At 43.3% G+C, this 20665-nt stretch overlaps 1 protein-coding gene across 6 annotated transcripts in view; it reads left to right on the top strand.

Moving 5' to 3' along the window:
- GLI3 (GLI family zinc finger 3) overlaps positions 1–18616 on the top strand; it is a 239278-nt gene extending 220662 nt beyond the window's left edge. For all 6 annotated transcript variants that reach the window (XM_083706243.1, XM_083706246.1, XM_083706245.1 and 3 more), the window contains 5 exons: positions 1605–1754; positions 3480–3644; positions 5588–5878; positions 12278–12605; positions 15478–18616. In XM_083706243.1, the coding sequence (XP_083562369.1) occupies positions 1605–1754; positions 3480–3644; positions 5588–5878; positions 12278–12605; positions 15478–17741 (3198 nt within the window). In that variant the 3' untranslated portion in view covers positions 17742–18616. The remainder of the gene's footprint in view (positions 1–1604; positions 1755–3479; positions 3645–5587; positions 5879–12277; positions 12606–15477) is intronic.
- Positions 18617–20665: the final 2049 nt, after the last annotated feature.

Genomic DNA, 20665 nt, shown 5'->3' with positions numbered 1-20665 from the left:
GAGACAGAGCAAGAGACCATCAGGTACCAGGAGGTCTCCAACTTTTACACCAAGCCTTACAAGATTGCTGTAATAATAGCAATATAATATATGTAAACAGCTTTGAACTATTTCTATTATTTTTGTTACTGCACTCTCATATTGTTATCCTTTTGAATGCTTGATCTTCATAGTTTATTTCATATATATATATATATATATATATTTGCTTTCGTAGATTTTCACGGGTACAGGAATGCAGGTTTTGGTGTCCTCGGGTGTCTTCCCGTGTAAAAGTTGGGGTGTCTAGGCGACGTTTCGACGAGGTCTCACTCGTCATCTTCAGGCTGGTGCTTTCGGCTTCTTGTTACTGGAACAGAGCGGGATCTCAATGTTTGAGTTCCTATAAATACTGTAGAGGGGGTGTGGTGTCTAGCCTCCAATGTTCTGGGCAGAGAACTAATCCACACCTAATGACCCACCTAAGTGGTACTCAGGATATCACTCAAGAAATCACTCAAGGTATCTCTCAAGTAATTAAGGAACAAAAGAAGAAAAGGCACACTAGCCTGGGAACTTCCTCTCTGCCCAGAACATTGGAGGCTAGACACCACACCCCCTCTACAGTATTTATAGGAACTCAAACATTGAGATCCCGCTCTGTTCCAGTAACAAGAAGCCGAAAGCACCAGCCTGAAGATGACGAGTGAGACCTCGTCGAAACGTCGCCTAGACACCCCAACTTTTACACGGGAAGACACCCGAGGACACCAAAACCTGCATATATATATATATATATATATATATATAAATTATTTAGGGGCAATTTAAGCATATATTCTACCAAGTTTCTCCAATGTTTGTTTTCCAAATGCAGCATTCACATGATACGAAGACTATTGATGATAGTGGTTTGTTTTCACACAGTCAGGCTATTGTGTAATCATTGCAATCATTTCATGGGAAATGTAGCAGTATGAATGTCAGCTTTATTTAAAATACAGTGGGTTGATAAATTCCATTTTTTATCTGGAACCCTTTGAAACATATCAGTTACTTCAAAAACAATATGGGTCTGATCCTGCCAGCCAGCTCATGTTGAATGCAATTTATTCAGGTTAAATTTTATGTGAATTACTTAATTGGAACAGAGGACTTATGCCATAGCAGGTGATGTGGTATAAAGAACATCAGCAACTAGCAGGAAAAATAAATTAAATAAGGTTAGAACATTAAATAATAGCCAAATAGCTGCTACATATGGCAGTTCCCAACGTTGTGTCACTTTCACACACTTAACTCTGATCAACTTAGAATATTCAGAAGAAGAAAGAGGCAGCTCTCAGAGAAACTTTGTAAAAAAAAGGACATTCACTTAGAAATTATCCAAAGCATTGGATTTCCTGGTACTCTTCTGCTTACTCAAAACCAGTTGGCTTTCATTGAGACTGATGGGCTTACAGAAGTAGGTGTAACTTATTTGTTAATATGAAGGCCATTCTGTGCACAAAAGTATCATTGTGTTGTTCTGCTTCCAGGTCAATTAGACTTACTTGACCTGATGTTTCTAAGCATATATGAAGAACTGACAGAAAGTGATGTTAATGTTCTTTGTATCCATACAGCATATCAACAACGATCACATACATGGGGAGAAGAAGGAGTTTGTATGTCGATGGCTGGATTGTTCTCGAGAGCAGAAGCCATTCAAGGCTCAGTACATGCTGGTGGTACACATGAGGAGGCACACGGGAGAAAAGCCACACAAATGCACTGTGAGTCAACAGCCCCAAATCAAATCACTGGCCCCACTGGCTTGTTTCCATTTCCCTTTTGCACAAACATGATTGGCAGGTTTTGCTGCCTTATGAAACACTACTGCCTAAAAAGTGTCACTGTGCACAGCAGTGAAATCAGTGCTGGAACCAGTGATATTTAACTTAATCTTATGTGATCTTAAAGTGGAGTGGCTAATTGGTTGTCATTGGACTACAATTTTCATCATCCCTGCTTAGTAGGCATCATCCTGACAAGTCGCCCATCCCTGTGCCAGAAAGGTGGGCAGTGGCACAGCCAGATGTTCAGTGACATTGCATTATTCAGCATGGCTGAGCAGGCGGCAAAGGAAGCTTAGAAGATCTCTCCGAACATGTGTGCAAAAAAATGGCATTTGAGATTTAGTTGAAAGGGAATATTGTAAATGACTTTAAAATCAACATGCTACTTATATTTAAAATGCACTCCACAGTATTGGTTGATGGAGAAAAACAGCATCTTCTCTATTAAAGACTGGCAGAATTCTGTCCTTTTGATTACATTTCATAAAACCAGCTGAAGACATGGTTTGTCAACTGGTGCCCAAAGGCTTTAGATACAGAACCAGCTATTGCGACTGATAGCCTTAGTAAAGTTTTTTTTTAGATGAGGTTTTTTTTTTAAGAACAGTTCTATCTGTCTTTACATTTTAGTTTTTACATTTAGTTTTTATTGTGGTATATGTTTTTATGGTTTTATTGGGATATTTAAAAAGGTAAAGGTACCCCTGCCCGTACGGGCCAGTCGTGTCCGACTCGGGTTGCGTGCCCATCTCGCTTAAGAGGCCGGGGGCCAGCGCTGTCCGCAGACACTTCCGGGTCACGTGGCCAGCGTGACGAAGCTGCTCTGGCGAACCGGCACCAGAGCAGCACACGGAACGCCGTTTACCTTCCCGCTATAAAGCGGTACCTATTTATTTACTTGCACCCGGAGGTGCTTTCGAACTGCTAGGTGGGCAGGAGCTGGGACCGAACGACGGGAGCTCACCCTGCTGCGGGGATTCGAACTGCCGACCATACGATCGGCAAGTCCTAGGCACTGAGGTTTTACCCACAGCGCCACCCGCGTCCCTTCTATTGGGATATTTAGCAGACTATTAATATTTCTAATAAATAAATGGAGCTGTCTTCCATGAATTAATCCACATACTTCAGCAAAGCCAGTTTAGCTTTACCATCACCAAGCCTTGTGACAGTGAATTACATAAGAATTCACTGCCTAGGAAACTTGCTTTTTGGTTGTTCAGACTCTTCTGATCACTTTTTCCATTTAGATACTGAGTGCTGAACTGTAACCAAACAAGCAAAAAATGAAAATTAAGGACTTTCAGCCTGAATCAGTCCATGTTAGTCAGAAGTAAGTCTCATTTTATTAAGGGGGCTTACTCCCAGGTAAGCATGCAAAGGAAGGCAGACTCAGAATTGCATTACAGTGTCTAAACAACCCTTCCCTTTATATTGATGCAAGCTAGGCTTTTATCTTACATACTTTTAACCAGGGATTATGATGGGCTCAACAAAACAAAAGAAAGAAATCTTGAACACATTGCTATTATGGCTAGATCCTGGAAAGCTGCTCTCCCTTTGATGTGGTGTTATTTCATTGGCTTATCCTCCACCCTCGCAGTCTCTACTTTCTGTAACACCAAGCGCTCAGAATAATCCATATTTGCATGTCGTCTGCAGTTTGAAGGTTGTACAAAGGCCTACTCCAGGCTAGAAAACTTGAAAACTCACTTGAGATCTCACACTGGAGAGAAACCATATGTCTGTGAGCATGAGGGCTGCAACAAAGCATTCTCAAATGCGTCTGATCGTGCCAAGCACCAAAACAGAACTCATTCCAATGAGGTAAGGAAGCACATGGGCTGTAAAATCCCCCAACCATGCACAGACATAATCCTGTCAAAAGAATTTATTGTAGAATATATACCAAGAAGAAACACCCCACAACTTTGAAGATGCAAAACTAGTACATTGCATACATTTTGAAGGTCATAAATCATTTTAACAGTATGTTTTTAAAAGGCATATTTAAAAAGCAAAGGTTGCTTGAAAGAAAGTTCCTTGATTTCTATTAAGCGTATTTCAAGTCCTTGTTATTAAGATTACCACTATGTCTAATGGATACGCTTCAGCTGATGTGCCACAAACAATGGCTTGTGTTCTGCTGTACCCAGAGAAACAGCCTGTGCAACACAGCTGATCCAGTTGTGTGAAGGGTGGCACAAACTTCCATTGTGCCATGGCTTGCTTGCCCTCTTGTCTACACCTTTGTCACTTCAAAACTGATGCCAAAAATACAAAAAGCAAAGCCCCACAACAGACAAAAAGCACGGCTTACTTCAAAGGCCAGCCCTTGCTTCTTCCTAGTGCTGTACTACCTTGATGGGGGCTTCATTACAGGAGCTGGATGGGAGCAGTAAACATGAAGGAAAGTGGTGGAAAATTGGGTGTCCTGACTTGCAAATCCACCATTGGATACAACCCTCTGTTTATAAATCTTACAATATTTCTGTAGTGCATTTGGCCACTTCCGTGTGCCAGTACAAAAGAACAAAGCACTGGGTCATATGAGTAATCTTAAGTAAATAAACAAATTGAAATATGGATGGGGACCAACTTAAGGACTTGCTCTAGTCCACGGGCAGCCCGTCCCATTTTGCGGCCTGAGGATTGATTTTGTGGCTGCAAGGTTTTGCAAGAGGTCCAAGAGATCTCATTGGAAGCTGCTCCCACTTCTCTAGGGGGGATGGGGGGCGCCCACACTTTGGATTCGGCCACTTGAGACTTGCTACCTCAGTCGGCCTCATGGGCAGGCAGGCCCTGCTCCAGACCAGTGGAAAAGTTTACTTTTTATCTTCCCAAAGCTGATCCCATGCCACACCACAAGCTGCTTTTGAAACTGCTGTCAGTTTCAATGAAATTAATGGGGGGCTGTTCCTCTAAAGTTCCGCTTAGGCTCACAGAACTACTTTCATAATTCTTTTGAACTTAGTTGAGTTGTGCAATGTTTTCTATACTGAAAACAATTCAAGGTTAGAGGTATTTAATTCCCTATAGGAAAATAAACATGGACCCACATCACATGATATACATGTTATTTTCCTCTGCATGTATCATAAGATATATTGAATTAATGAAGGAAAAATGTCATACAAGAAGAATCCCAAAGACTTGCAGCGCTGTTTACTAGTGACACCTGCTGGTTAGTCACTTACAGTGTTAAGTGAGAATGGAATCCCTTTGGTGTTCAGTATTCTCTTAAGAGTCTAGTGAATATCAAGATAAAGAAATCAGAGTGGAGAATGAGAACTGTGCAGAAGTGATTCAAGGATTTATGTTGTTTCCCCAAAGCCCTTCCACATATTCAAAGCATGTACATTGTACTTTGAAAGGAGCTCAGCGTCATACACAGTAGGCACATATTGCTTTGGTACTCTCCTGCCAAAAGAACTACAGAATTGGCAGTCTCCCAGATGAATTTCCATGCAAGTGGCCCAAGGACCAATGGCAACAAGGCCGTCAGGAACTGATTTCATAGGAAAGCACACTGAGGCACCATAGTATCAAGATTAGAGAGCTTGGATTTAACCTCTGTTAATTCTGCTTCACTCTTATGAGTCTAAACTTGCAGATGTGTCCACAAGTGCAAGGCACTTCAGAACCCATCAGCCATTGGCTGAAAGATAACATCCACAGCCTGTGGCCTCTGAATGTAGCAGTAGTATGCTGTATAGCATTGTTAAATGCTCCATGGAAGAACCAATACTGACATTTCTTTCCACTTGCAGAAACCCTATGTCTGCAAGATACCAGGGTGCACAAAGCGCTACACAGACCCCAGTTCTCTCCGGAAGCATGTGAAAACGGTGCATGGTCCTGAGGCGCATGTCACCAAGAAGCAGCGTGGAGACATCCACCCAAGGCACCCACCCCCGAGAGACCAAGGCAGCCATTCTCAAACAAGATCCCCAGGCCATCAGACTCAGGGCGCGATTGGTGAGCAAAAAGACCTCAGCAACACTACCTCAAAGCGTGAAGAATGCCTCCAAGTGAAAGCGGTCAAGTCCGAGAAGCCCATGGTATGCAACATCTTGTGCTTTCTCCCCGTCACCCTTTCCATTTCAGGTTGTGGGTGGTTCATTGATTAGGAAATACTGCAACTCTTAAGCCTTTGGTTGCTTTTCTTTACAATAACCTGTGACGAATGGAAATAAATTATATCTGGCAGCTCTAATATAATGTAACGTTTGGAAATCAAACAGTGTGAAGCTATTTGTAGATTAGATAGGCTGAATACTTACATGCTTTGCATCTTGACTCAAAATGCCATTTAACCACCACAAAAACAGGAAATTTAAAATTCATTCACACCTAAGTTGGCATAACAGAACTCACATGCGTTACTCCATTGATATTAAAAATGACTTGTTGTCAAGATTTACCAGATGTATATCATGATATTCAGTGCCATTATAACCCTGAATAAATTGCACCTCTGTTGGCTGAAGTTTGGATAGATCCAGTTCTTTGCACTGTGCCATTCCAATAAATGAGGCTTTATTTAGGGCACAATCCTGCAGGAAGCTCTCCTGTGCAAGTTCCATTGACATGAGCGTTATCACCATTCATTTTGATGGTACCGTATTTTTCGCTCTATAGGACACACTTTTTCCCCTCCAGAAATTAAGGGGAAATGTGTGTGCGTCCTATAGAGCGAATGCAGGCTGCGCCGCTAAGGCCAAAGGCAGAACAGGGAGACGGAGCGCTGCGGAGCACTCCATCTCGCTCTTCTAGCTTGGGGACGGCTGCGCGCAAAGGCTCTCCAGGGCAGCGTGGCGCTGCGCTTCAAAGGCTTCAGGAATCTTTGAGGCTGCGCTTCCCCCCACCGCCAGCCCCACAAGCTCGGGTGAATGCACCTTGAACGCACCTAGTTTTAGAAGGGGAGAACAAGAACCCCCCCCCTGTTCTCCCCCTCCTATGTTCCGGTGCGTCCTATAGAGCGAAAAATACGGTAATTGCACAGGAGAACTTCCCCCACATTCATGTATTTTGTGGTAATCTGGTTTAAATTTAGTTCTTTCAAATTCATAGAGAAAAGGCTAATCACCAAATAAATGTTGCACCAATGTTTATTAATGTTTAAGTAGAATGAATTGCAATGAATTCTGATTTCAAATTCTTAAACATCAAGTCAAAACACTGAGTTCGTGGGTCAAAATGAAAATAATCTGTACAACCTAGTTCTCACAGTGTTGGTAAACCTTTACCTGGGTGTAGCACATCAGTTTGTAGGTGTGGTGGGCTTTCATAACTGAATGCACCTCCACAAAAAAATTCCTGCACACAGAAAGTTTGTGTGAAAGAAACCTTCTCCTTGACATCTCATTTTCTCTGCGGAGACAATTTTTGGGATGGAGGAGTGTTCAATCATGATTTTTCCATGTGGAGTCATAGGTTTACCAATTCAATGTAAGTAGATCATTACTTCAAATTTGAGATTCCCAAATTGGAAAATATATCTGATATGACTTTTTATAAAATGTGCCATGTTGATTTGCTCAGTCTAGAAATCTGTTGAGCACTCAGATACACACACTGATATCCTACATGTAAGAATCTCCCATATTTTTCAAGGGGAGAGTAGACCTGGCTGTGCAAAGGTATCAACACCTTGCCGGGGGAAGGGGGGATGGAAAGTCTCTATTGGGGAGCTCCATGTTTGTACAGTGGTGCCCCGCAAGACGAATGCCTCGCTAAACAAAAAACCCGCAAGACGAAAGGGTTTTCCGATTTTTTAGCGGCTTCGCAAGACGAATTTCCCTATGGGCTTGCTTCGCAAGACGAAAGCCCATAGGGAAATCTCCGGGGACAGTGGGGAAGCGCAGCGCGCCTTCTCCTCTGTTCCCGGACCTGTCCTAAGGCTTGCGGTGGGAGGTCCGGGAACAGAGGGGAAGGCGCGAAGGGCTTCTCCTCTGTTCCCGGGGCTTGCGGTGGGAGGAGGATTTTTCCTCCCCACCGCCAACATTCAGAACAGCATTCTGAATGTTGGCGGTGGGGAGGAAAGCCCTCCTCCCACTGCAAGCCTTCAGGACAGGTCCGGGAACAGAGGGGAAGGTGCGCAGCGCTTCTCCTCTGTTCCCGGGGCTTGCGGTGGGAGGAGGGTTTTTCCTCCCCACCGCCAACATTCAGAACAGCATTCTGAATGTTGGCGGTGGGGAGGAAAGCCCTCCTCCCACTGCAAGCCTTCAGGACAGGTCCGGGAACAGAGGGGAAGGTGCGCAGCGCTTCTCCTCTGTTCCCGGGGCTTGCGGTGGGAGGAGGGTTTTTCCTCCCCACCGCCAACATTCAGAACAGCATTCTGAATGTTGGCGGTGGGGAGGAAAGCCCTCCTCCCACCGCAAGCCTTCAGGACAGGTCCGGGAACAGAGGGGAAGGTGCGCAGCCTGCTGCCCCGCGCGAGGGGCGCTCTTAAGCAGAGCGCCCCTCGCGCGGGGCCGACATTCGCCGCTTGGAGAGCCCTGCGGGGAAGTCCTGCAGGGTTCCCCAAGCTGCGAATGTCTGCGCCGCGCGAGGGGCGCTCTGCTTAAGAGCGCCCCTCGCGCGGGGCAGCAGGCTGCTATCCGCAGCTTGGAGAGCCCTGCGGGGAAGTCCTGCAGGGCTCCCCAAGCTGCGAATGTCTGCCCCTCGCGCGGGGCAGCAGGCTGCTATCCGCAGCTTGGAGAGCCCTCTGGACCTCTTCTGAAGGCGGGTGGGGGGGCAAAAGTCTTTGTCCCCCCTGCCTGCCTTCCCGGGGGATTTTAAAATGCTGGCGGGCGGCAGCGAAGGCTTCGCTGCCGCCCGCCAGCATTTTAAAATCGCCCCAGGACAGCGGAGAAGTCTCCGCTGTCCCGGGAAGGGGGGGGAAGCAAAGACTTTCGCCCCCCCCCCCGTCGGCCTTCAGAAGAGGTCGGGGGACAGACTGTCCCCAAACCTGGTCTGAAGGCGGTTTCCATAGGAACGCATTGATTGATTTTCAATGCATTCCTATGGGAAACCGTGCTTTGCAAGACGAAAAACTCGCAAGACGAAAAGACTTGCGGAACGAATTAATTTCGTCTTGCGAGGCACCACTGTATTTAAAATCCTGGACCCAGATCAGAAATTGGACTCAAGTGACTCAATTTTAAGTTTCTTCTGTAGTTCAGGTGTGTCAAAAGTATTTCCTAGCCTAGTTAATATTTCAGCAATGTGGTTGAATTGAGTGGCTTTGGGGGAGAAAGGGAGAACAAAGATTATAAGAACCATGCAGAAAATAAAATTTACTTACAACATTGAGCTTAATAAATGTTAATCAAAATTAGGTGCTAAAATACTTGAATAACTTATGACTTGACCATGTTGTATGACTTTTGTAATTGTACTAATCTGGTATTTCTTCTATCTAATGCTCTTAAATGACTTGTTCTAACTTCCTAAGGACAGTGGGTAATAAGGTGAGGGGATTTTAACTTCTTCTCAGTTCCTTCAATGCTACTTTTGAAAACCATTTGCTTGCTGCCCAGGAACATTCCATCAAACGCATCCATGGCATTTCATAATGGCATGTAGTGCAACTGGAATTATGGCAATTTTAAATAGACGTGTACATGTTCACATACACATCCGTGACCACTCTCTGTTTTGTGAATGAATGTGTCTGCTGTGAGCAATTAGTCAGCTACAAGAACAGGCTTCTGACTCTCAAATGACTTTGTTCAGCTAGCATGAAACAGTAACTGCCCCAGTGATGCTTCCCTGGTGAATTAATTAATTTAAACATTGCTACTGGGGTTTTCAGCTGAATGTCCACAACACATTACTAATAATGTCACAAAAACTAGATAATTTTGTGTTGCCGGTGATCCTGAAAACACTTGCATGCTCATTGCTCACATAATGGGAGGTCTTTTTGTTAAAATCGCTGAGATTTTTTCCCATGGAGATCAAAAGCTGATATAGGAGGCTGTTCTTGAGAGCAAAATGATTTTGCATGCCTTAATCAGGGTTCTGTGTACACTGCAACTCTGCTGGAGCACAGAAATTGTGTCCAATGTGGCACAAAATTCACCTTTCATTAAAATAATAACAGCAATTAGCCTCGAGGCTACAAAGATAGACTTGCAAGTATATGTCCCAGTGATGTGGATTTCCCAGAAAATTTTAAATCACATTGTTTTCTGGGAAGTTTTCCATTGCCCCAAATCTATTGGAATCTGACTTCCATGCGATACTATAATGTCCTAGAAGTCCTACTGAGTTCAGTAGAGTTTACTCCCAGGTAAGTATGTATAACAGCCGTACCATGTTTATTTGACTTGCATAACAAGCAAAACTTTTAAGGCATGATGTATTAATTTTACATACTATATACATTTTAAAAGAATTTCAGAGTAGCCTAAAAATAAAAATATAAACACATTTCCCCAACAGCCATAGTTACTATTTGCATTGAAATATTTGATTAGGAAAACAAAACGAAAACCAGTAACACACATTTTGTGTGGCTTAAACGTACAATCAAACTAAATCACAGCTTAGATTGGAATTTATTTTTTGACTATTTGTAAATATTTTAAGGCAGAGCTTTCCAAACTGTATGTTGCGACAAGTTAGTGTGCCGTGTGCAGGTGTGTTGCGCAATGTGTGTCTGTATCTCTTATAAGGTGTTAGTTTAACCTCCCTTTTTCTAGTAAAACCGAATTACTGTGTTGCGAAATGATGCATGTCTAAAAAGTGTGTCACCGACATGAAAGTTTGGAAAGCTCTGTTTTAAGATATGGCGATTCAATAGCATCTGCCCCACCCCCTGACAGTTAGCAAACTCAACACAGCCAGAGGTCTGTTTATTTCACATGTAGATATTTCCTAGGTATGAATCCTGTTTTTACTTTGCCTTGTTATGGAAATTTATTTATTTATTTGCAGGGGTTTTGACTAGATGACCCTCATGATTTCTTCTAGTTCTGTAGTTCTATGATTGTATGATTTTTATTATTATTATTGTCATCATTATCATCATCATTATTATTATTATTTCAGGTTAAATTACAGTAGTGATTTTAATGAAGTTATTTTGGTAATATCTGCTTGATACGCATCCATCTTATTAACATCTAGAAACATTTAGAAACATCCTCTAAAAAGAAACATCATCTAAAAGCACTGCTCTGCTTCTCTCTCTAAGATCTCTTTTAGGTGAGGTTGTTGAATACATGGCAAACACTGCAGTGTTGTTCTTAAGCAGTCTGAATATCGCTGCAGTAAAATAAACCTTATGAAGCATATCTATGAGCTTCTCCAGGGCAGCGGATATGTTTAACTGTGACAGGTCAACATGGCAGCAGAAAAACTATCATGGTAGAAAACCATAATTCTCATCAGAATTTACAGGAAAAGTAAATTCTTCTTTGAGGCACAGTGGAAGGGAAGTTTCACGGAAATGGTTGCAGTGAGTAATACTTTAGCTGCAAGCTGGTATTGATCTAGTGATGGTCATCGCTGCTCTGAGGGATATTTCTGATGGCATGATGAAGGCTTTTAGTGTACAAATCCATGTTTTGAGAGCAGCTTTGTTTTATTCACTGTACAGTGGTACCTCTGGTTATGTACTTAATTCATTCCGGAGGTCCGTTCTTAACCTGAAGCACCACTTTAGCTAATGGGACCTCCTGCTGCTGCTGCACCACCAGAGCCCGATTTCTGTTCTTATCCTGAAGCGAAGTTCTTAACCTGAAGCACTATTTTTGGGTTAGCAGAGTCTGTAACCTGAAGCGTCTGTAACCCGAGGTACCACTGTATTGGCCAGTGCACAGTACTAGGGATGTGCACTGCAATGAGAATCAGACCCTTCTGAATATTAACTTTATAACACTAGCAACTGGCTCACTCCATGGAGATGGGGCTATATACATATATTGTTGCCATTCAGCTGCAGATGATCATATTGGCCAGGAATTAAAGAGCTACTTCCAGCATCTCCAATGTATTGAAGTCACAAAGGGAATGTTTTCCATCTGTGCCACGAGACCCCTCTCATTTTCAGTAGCTTTTTTTTAAGCATTTCGTCTGATGTGGGAGAAGGATGTTACTCCAAAAGCACAAGCCCAACATCAGAAGAATGCACACACTCTTTTGAAGAGCATGCCCTAACCTTAGATTTCAGAAGCTTAAAGTGGTTTGGTAAGATGAGAGTCCTTGGTAGCATCCTGTACTTGCCTCAGCATGACTCTCACCTAGTAAGGCTTTTCTTAATAATGAAATTGTGTTTATTTCTCAGCCATCTTGCAAGGTACCTCATTTAAATAAATAACAGGTACCTTGCAAGATGGCAGAGAAATAAACACAGTTCCAAGTTCTGCCTTGCCTTTCTCTAAACATGGTGGCTCTTAGGTGCATTCTGTTTCTAACTGGATTTCCTCTCTCTCCGCCCCCCCCCCCAATATCTTTTCTCCTCCAAACAGACATCTCAGCCAAGCCCTGGTGGTCAGTCTACATGCAGCAGCGAGCAGTCCCCCATCAGCACCTATTCCAACAATGGGACCGAGCTTAATCTGACCAGTCGAGGTAGTGTAGGAGACCTCAGTGTCATAGATGAAACCCCTATCATGGACTCTACCATTTCCACAGCAACCACAGCACTTGGCTTGCAGACCAGGAGGAATATGACAGAGACCAAATGGATGGAGCAAGTTAAGCTGGAAAGGTTGAAACAAATCAGTGGAGTGCTTCCAAGACTGAACCCCATTCCACATTCCAAAGCCCCAACTTTGCCGCCTCTCATAGGAAATGGTAAGATATGCTCATTTAATGTAATCTGCAGCTGGACCATTGATAGGGACAGACTGTTGCCAGCACTGACTGTCCATACATTACTGGGTTCTGGATACCTCAAAGACCGCCTGGTTCCTGCCTAGTTACTGAGATGTTTGGTGGAGTCACTGTCCGTGTTCCCCATGGTATGGATGCATGGCTCCAGTACACCATGTGTGTTCAGTATTGTGAGTTGAATTTTATGGCACATCCTTCCTGTTGAGGTCACAGAGCCCCACCCCCCATCCCTGTTGAACTTCTGGTCTGCCTACAAAATGCTTCTTCTTCTTGTTGTTGTTGTCCCATCCCAGCAGACATTTTAACTGGATTCTGATTTTATAGTTTTAACTGAATTTTATTTTCATTGTATTATATTCCATGTACACCACTTAATGAAGATTGGAATTAAGTGGTATATAAGTTCTCTAAATAATAAGATAAAATAATGAATGAATGAATCCCCTTTAGAATCCATTGACACTTTATCCCTCCCCCCCCAAAAAAAACCCCCAACCCTGCACAGGGTTTCTTTAGTGCTTTTGCCATTATAATGCAACTAAATAAAGAGCATGCTCATTCTAATTTGAGAGTACCAAATCATGAAGTGTTGATAGGCCCTTCCGTGACTAAAATTATCAAGTAAGAAGAGTTTGGATTTGAAGAGTTTGGATTTGATATCCCGCTTTATCACTCCCCTTCAGGAGCCTCAAAGCGGCTAACATTCTCCTTTCCCTTCCTCCCCCACAACAAACACTCTGTGAGGTGAGTGGGGCTGAGAGACTTCAGAGAAGTGTGACTGGCCCAAGGTCACCCAGCAGCTGCAGGTGGAGGAGCGGAGACGCGAACCTGGTTCCCCAGATTACGAGACTACCGCTCTTAACCACTACACCACACAGGGTCAAAGAAAAACAACATGATCACCACGTAATTATGCCATGTAACTTTAGTTGGGATACAGCATTTCAAACCACAAGTGGAGATCACTTTTTTTGAATGCTCTTCCATGCAAAATACGGTTTTTGCTCAGAATGCAACCAATTTAGAGCATTAATTGATTCAAGATACTCTACTAAAAGGTGCTGCACTAAGTCAGTGATCAAGAAAAGATTAGTTGTTATAAATAAAACCTGCAAAAAAACCTCCTAAAAGAGATAGTTCCTCCTTTTCTTTCTCACAGGTGGAATGACTGTTTTAAGATGATGCGGGTACAGCACAGTTATCCAGTTTCTGAAAGCAAAGGATGCTTCTTGCTTCAGAACTCTTGTTCTACTCAAATGCAAATTTTAAATAAGTATATCATTTAAAGTAGGTAGAGCAGTTGATAAATTGAATAAGATTTGTTTAATCATGTTAGACCCTTATATTCTAAGCCAGTGGTTTTCACCCAGGGTGCTGTGGCACCCTGGGTATCTTGAATGATAGTCAGGGGTTCCACAGGGCTACTCTGGCCTCTCATGCCCTCTCGCGTCTCTGGCTCCCAAAGGCCTCCACAGCTGTTGGTTGCAGCAGCCCAGGCAAATGGTGCCTCTGGGGCTGGGCAGGGGGTGCTTCCCAGGCCCCTGTGGGGCAGCTCTCTTTGAGGTGGGGGGGGGCAGCTCAGAGAGCAGAGGTGGCAGTTGCAGCTGCCCAAAGGACTCCCAAAGAGAGGTGAGAAGAAAGGAGGCTGAGGGAACACTCCCCAAGGACGGGTGTTCAAAAAGGGGTGAGGGGCTGCCGGCTCTGCAGGCAAGGGGTGACATAACTGGGCTCCTGAGCCCCCAGGGGTGCCGCAGAAAGAATGTAGTTGGTCAAGGGAGCCATGGACCCAAAAAGGTTGAAAACCTCTGCTCTAAGCCTATGCATGTTTACTCAGACCTTATGAGTTCAGTGGTGCTTACTCACAGGTCAGCATGTATAGGATTGCAACCTAATTTCCTGCTCACAGGGAAGGTAGTAAGATTCTTATTATTAATATTTTATTGAAAGATGGTATGGTAGAATTCTTGTGTTTAGTCCAAAGTATGTGTTAATGTAGGTGACAGATGTGAATGGAGCTGGGGGGAAAACATACCCAGAGTCCATTGCAGGTCTCATCACCATTTTTGTCCAAAGATTTTTTCCTTCAACTGCAGCCACCCATGCAAAATATCTGTGGTATTTCTTGTTTCTGGTTTAAGTTCATTCCAATAAAGGGAACTACAGAAAAGAAAAGAAAAGAAATTATTATAATTGCTTATTTTATAATGTTGTTTGGAATGTCATGCAAAAGATATTGAAAAATGGCTTTCAAATTATCCCAGATAATTTATGGAATTGTGTATTTTGCAATTTTGGCTTTCAGTATGGTTTGATTAAGACTTTAATCTACATTTTTAAAAAAGACTGCATATTTTAACAGATCCAGTCAGTGGAGTCCTACTACAGACAAGAGAGACAAGCCAACATAGACCCAGTTCTTACCTAGTTCTAGGGTTGTAGTTGTGCTACTCTTAACATGCTTTTTTCTCTTGGAAGGTATTTTAATTTTTGTATAGAACAGCATTGTGGACTTCAGTTGTGTGAGCTACCTAACTGAAGCAGCACTGCCCAACTACCAGGGTAAACTTCAGTGGGAACTGGTCCGCAGCGCCAGGCAGCACCGTTCATTCTGTGTTGTGTTGCGACCAGTGTCTGGGCAATGCCTTCAGCTTTCTTTCATCTTGCAACATTATTCTTTGTGTGCCTGAATCCAAAAGTCTTGTTGGCCCCATCATCAACATTTTGGAAATATAATGGCATTTTCTTGGAAACGCCTGTAGCACATTTTGTACCATTTATTTATTTCACCTGATCAACCTGGAGTCTTTTCTTCTTTCTTTATCCCCTTCCCCAGGTACTTATTCAAGCAGCAGCTGCAGCATTGGAGGAAACATGACTATTCTAGCCAATAAAAATGAACTCACAAACATGGACATTACTGTGCTCAACATGCTGAACAGAAGGGACAGCAACACCAGCACCATCAGCTCAGCCTACATGAGCAGCCGCAGATCCTCTGGGATTTCACCCTGCTTCTCTAGTCGGAGGTCCAGTGATGCTTCCCAAGGCGAGGGGAGGCTCCAGAACATCAGTGTTACTGATTCCTACGACCCCATTTCAACTGATGCCTCTCGGCGATCCAGTGAAGCCAGCCAGTGTGATGGCTTGCCAGGTCTTCTCAGCCTGACCCCCGCCCAGCAATACCGTCTGAAAGCAAAATATGCAGCAGCTACTGGTGGACCCCCACCAACCCCACTCCCTAATATGGAGAGGATGAGCTTGAAAACAAAAATGGCACTATTGGGTGACTGTAGGGAGTCTGGAATGTCACCACTGCCCCCAATGAATTCTCCCCGAAGATGTAGTGATGGTGGGACAAACAATTACAACAGGCGACACATACTGCCCCATGATGTGTTGGGGAACAGCACAAGGAGAGCCAGTGACCCTGTGAGACCAGTTTCCGATAACCTTTCCTTTCCCAGAGTCCAGCGTTTCAACAGTCTCAATAGCTTTAACCCTCCTGTTTTGCCTCCATCTATGGAAAGGCGTAACTTCATCCTTCAGAACTACACCCGTTCTGATGGTGGCTTGTTCCGCAACTGTTCCCCTTGTCCTCCTAGTATCTCTGAGAATGTCGCCATGGAAGCTGCTACAATGGAAGCAGATGGCAGTCTGAATGATGAGGATCTCCTACCGGATGACGTGGTCCAATATTTGAATTCTCAGAATCAGGGTGCATACAACCACCTGCCGAATGGTGGACTAGATCACAACAAAGTGCATCACAATTCAGCATTGGGGTACAGCAACAACTTTGACCAGTCTCCTCCACCAAACAACTCTGAGGCCAGTAAAAATGACCTGCCAATTCAGTGGAATGAAGTAAGCTCAGGAAGTTCTGACTTGTCTCCGTCAAAATTAAAATGTGGTCAACGGTCCCTGATCCAGCACACTCAAACCTTAGGCCTCTATAACAACATGGTCGTCCAACAGCAGCACCATGGGCTGGAGAGAAATGCTGTGTCCCAGCAAAATGGCTATCAGCATCTTCTAGACAACAACGGCTCCTGCAGTTTACAGCAGAATATGGTCATGAACAACAGTGACACCAGTCATTCTTACCACCTTCAGTCAAATAAAGCACAGCTGTATGGTGAAAGTATTGGCAGACAACCAGTGGGCAATACCTATGACATTGTGATTCAAGGGCAAAAGCTGGGAAATAATTTCATGCCAAATAATGGAAACCAGCAGAATTTTGGCTGCACTGCAGTATCAGAGGAGCAGTCTCCCAATGTAATTAGCAGGATGCAGGGCAGAAATGTGGTTGCCCAGGAGTACCTTCATAATCAGTCAAGCGATGATATCTACTGCCAAGAAGTCAGTCATTCCCATAAAATGATGATAGAGCAAGTTTCAGCTCCCTCACAACCCACCCTTTATCAAGGGCCACAAAGTTGTCCACTGTCTCACAATGCTGGGATCCAGCCATCAGGTTTGGTGATGGCGAAAGGGTACCAGCCCTGTGCCAACTACTGGGGTGGCAGGCGACAAAACACGTCAAGGAATAACTTGGTGCAGCCCCAAGGACACATAAGGGATGCCAACCAGCCACACAGGGTCAATGGCATCAAAGTAGAATCCCAAGGTCAGTCACAGCAGTTCTGCTCTAATATGCAGAATTACTCTGGTCAGTTGTATGACCAAACCACAGGGTTTAGCCAGCAAGCTCTGAAAACAGGTGCTTTCCCCCTTTCAGAAGCTAACTGCCTGCTTCAGGGGACGAGTGATGCTACTTCGTCAGAGCTTCTCTCCCCAGGAGCCAACCAGGTAACGAGCACCGTTGACAGCATTGACACCAGCAGCCTCGAAAGCGTGCAGATTGATTTTGATGCTATCATAGATGACGGTGACCATGCCAGCTTGATTTCAGGAGCCCTGAGTCCCAGCATCATTCAGAACCTCTCCCGCAACTCCTCCCGCCTCACCACCCCCCGAGCGTCTCTTACATTCCCAGCCATGCCCATAAGCACAAACAACATGGCCATTGGGGACATGAATTCTTTGTTGACCTCACTTGCAGAAGAAAGCAAGTTTCTTGCTGTTATGCAATAGACATACACAACTTAGGAGATGAAAGATTTTTTTAAAAAGTAATTCATTTTTTTTAGTTGCTTTAAGTACTTTAGCAGTCTCATCTCACCTAAATGGGATGTGTTTCAAGTATATTCCTTTTATGGAATAAGGACTCTGAAAAACCCTAAAGTGTTCTAGGGAGAAACTGTCTTCCGTTTCAGTTCTGAATCAGTATTGTTACACCCACAGTCCCCCCCTTTTTCCAATGTTTATATGCTTCTTTTTTATTTTATTGTTTGTTTATATATTTTTTGTAATTGTAAGCCAATGTAAATGTGTGATGTGCATGCTGGTTTATCTTTGAGGAAGGTCTGATAAAATGGCATTGCCTCTTCCTGTAACTCAAAAGGAAATAACAATCCTATATGGTTGTTGCTGGAGTTCTTATACAGCCGGGTTCTAACGTGTAGACACAACATTACCAGGATCACATATATATATTGAAGTTTGGGGTTCCATCCTCTTAGCACTGATCACGCAAACCCTGTCAAGAGGAATGGGTGAATGGTTTAAAGCAACTAATTTATTCAAAAAAACCCACGAGTAATGGTTTGAGTCGTCATTTCTATTGCTCTACACCAGTGGTTTTCAGGTTTTCTGCATTCAAGGACCTCTCCGCATAATGCTTTGCCCGAGTCAAATCTTCTCAGTCATGTTCTAGACTGCACACTCAGTTGATGCAGAGTGCTGCCTTGGCCTGCTGGGTCTCATCATGGCCCTACTTGAGCTGAGGAACCGCCCAAGACCACATTGGCTACATACTGCGCGGGGTGGGGGTGGGGGTGTGTCAGTGATAATGAACAAGTCTGTCATTACTGATGTTTTCACTTAAGAACGTGTAGAAGTGCATCTAACTAATTTTAGGGTTCTCCGGAATGCAGCTTGAAAACCACTGCTTTGGACTGCGGAGAGACAAAATACCATATAAATAAATAACTCTGAAGCATATTCCAATAAAAATAAGTTGGTTAAAAAAGAAAATAATGACAAAATGACTGCCCATTTTTATGTCAAAAATTGGCTTCAGTTTCCAAAACCTCCATTGCATAATGAGTAAGCCTCACATTTTTTGTTACAAAATGGGGAGTAACTTGAACATGTGCGTGTATGAAAATAAATCAATATCTATGCGAGTGCTATTATAAGTCTGCTTGTCTGAGACATAAATGTAAACACAAGTTGCACTTTTAAGCAAGGTTTAGTTCAGATTGTTGGCATTCACTTCAGTGCAATATGCATAGATCTAAGTGGTTTAAAAGCTCAAGCTATAATATTCAAAATGTTTAGTTCTTGTTTGCTATAATTCCATTTAACAATAACTGCCTTCCAGTGGTGCTGTAAATGTCCTCTATCATTGGCTTGGCAATCTGGCCAAAGCTTCATTCATAGAAAGGGGCAAGAATGCCACCAATTCCAACTACATATCCCAAGCAAGAGCCGCCCCCTATCAGCCTTCCACTGCCTCACCACCCTAAGCCATGGGGCCGGAAACTTCAAGCACAAATGAGCCATACCAGTAGGTAGGTGTGATACAGAGGAAGGCAAGAACAAAGCAAAACAACAGAACAAAATGAGAGGCACTAGTCCTTGATAAGAAGGTTCAATCCACATACAGAACATCACATCATTTTGTGCATAATCCCCCCCCCCCCGAAAAATAAGGATTCCCTTTGGGATAGGGACTCTGTCAATAAGTTCAGTACAAGAACATTTCACTCAGTAACAGCTATTCTGAAAGCTCTTCCACCAATATCCATCAGTGGTGGTCTATCCCAAATGTAGAAGTTGCCATTCACACACACTACATTATTTTTTAAATAATGTTTATAAAATCTTCCTATCGTTCTTATGCTGTTTGTGGAGATTGAGTTGGCCTACCATCTTAGAGTTCAATTTACATATCCCTGACCTGTTCATTTTTCACTGCCATCTTGGTTACTTTTCTAGTCTTGTTGCACAATGCAACACAACAGCAAGCACAATTGCATCCATACTTTTAAATGAGCTCAAGTTAGCTCTGTTGGATTGTGGCTCTTACGTTTGTATTCTGTGTAATAGCCCACTCTGTTTCTTAATGGTCCATTGTATGAGTGAAGAATTGGTTTGTGAAAAGCAGAAGTTACTCTAGAGATTCCTTTGCACCTCTCAGTTTTATCAGAATTTTATTTTTCCTGTTGCTCCAACTCTAGGCTGGTGGAATTCCAAAAGGCACATTTTCCTGGAACTAAACAGCTGCACTATTTCTTCAACCCTTAATCATGTCAAAATTACAATGTGCTGTTATTACTGCACCAGATTTCTTATGTTTTGGGCTCGGGCAATATTATAGTACCATGATTTGAACCCACCTGGTTGTTTCTTTACCAATAGAGCCTGAACCACTGTGTTTTTAATTAAACCAGGCCAATTGTATACACACTGAGGCCACCAACCAACACTGGTACATGATGACCCTCCACATGTTGTCTGTAACATTGCAAAACAGCTTAACATTGTGTGGAGAATCTCATCTTCAGTATCACACATTCCTGAAAGTTCCTGATGTAGAGGTTCTCCATAGAATTGGAGTACTGAAGTTAATTGCCATCTATTCATTATCATGTTTCTGAGCTTAGAAGAACAATCAACACAAACATCCTATAAAACAATTGAAACCAAAATTATTGTAATGTTTTTGACCATTGAAGTCCTGTTTGGAGGAATGTTTCCTTATAGAATGTACTTGTGTGCGAAGTTAAGTTCTAGCAGTGGATCACTTGGAGAGGCTAATCTTTTCTACTCTTCCAAGGTTGCCTTCAGGGTAACCAAGGCTACTGCAATGTGTGTCCCTCCTGAACCACTATGGTAATAGTGGAACACTTAGGACTTGTCCAAGGAGACTGCAACCCAGCCCTCTCATTACC

This window comes from Podarcis gaigeae (assembly GCF_964106915.1).
Source record: "Podarcis gaigeae genome assembly, chromosome: 12".
Taxonomy (NCBI): domain Eukaryota; kingdom Metazoa; phylum Chordata; class Lepidosauria; order Squamata; family Lacertidae; genus Podarcis; species Podarcis gaigeae.
This window is presented reverse-complemented; position numbering and strand designations above follow the sequence as displayed.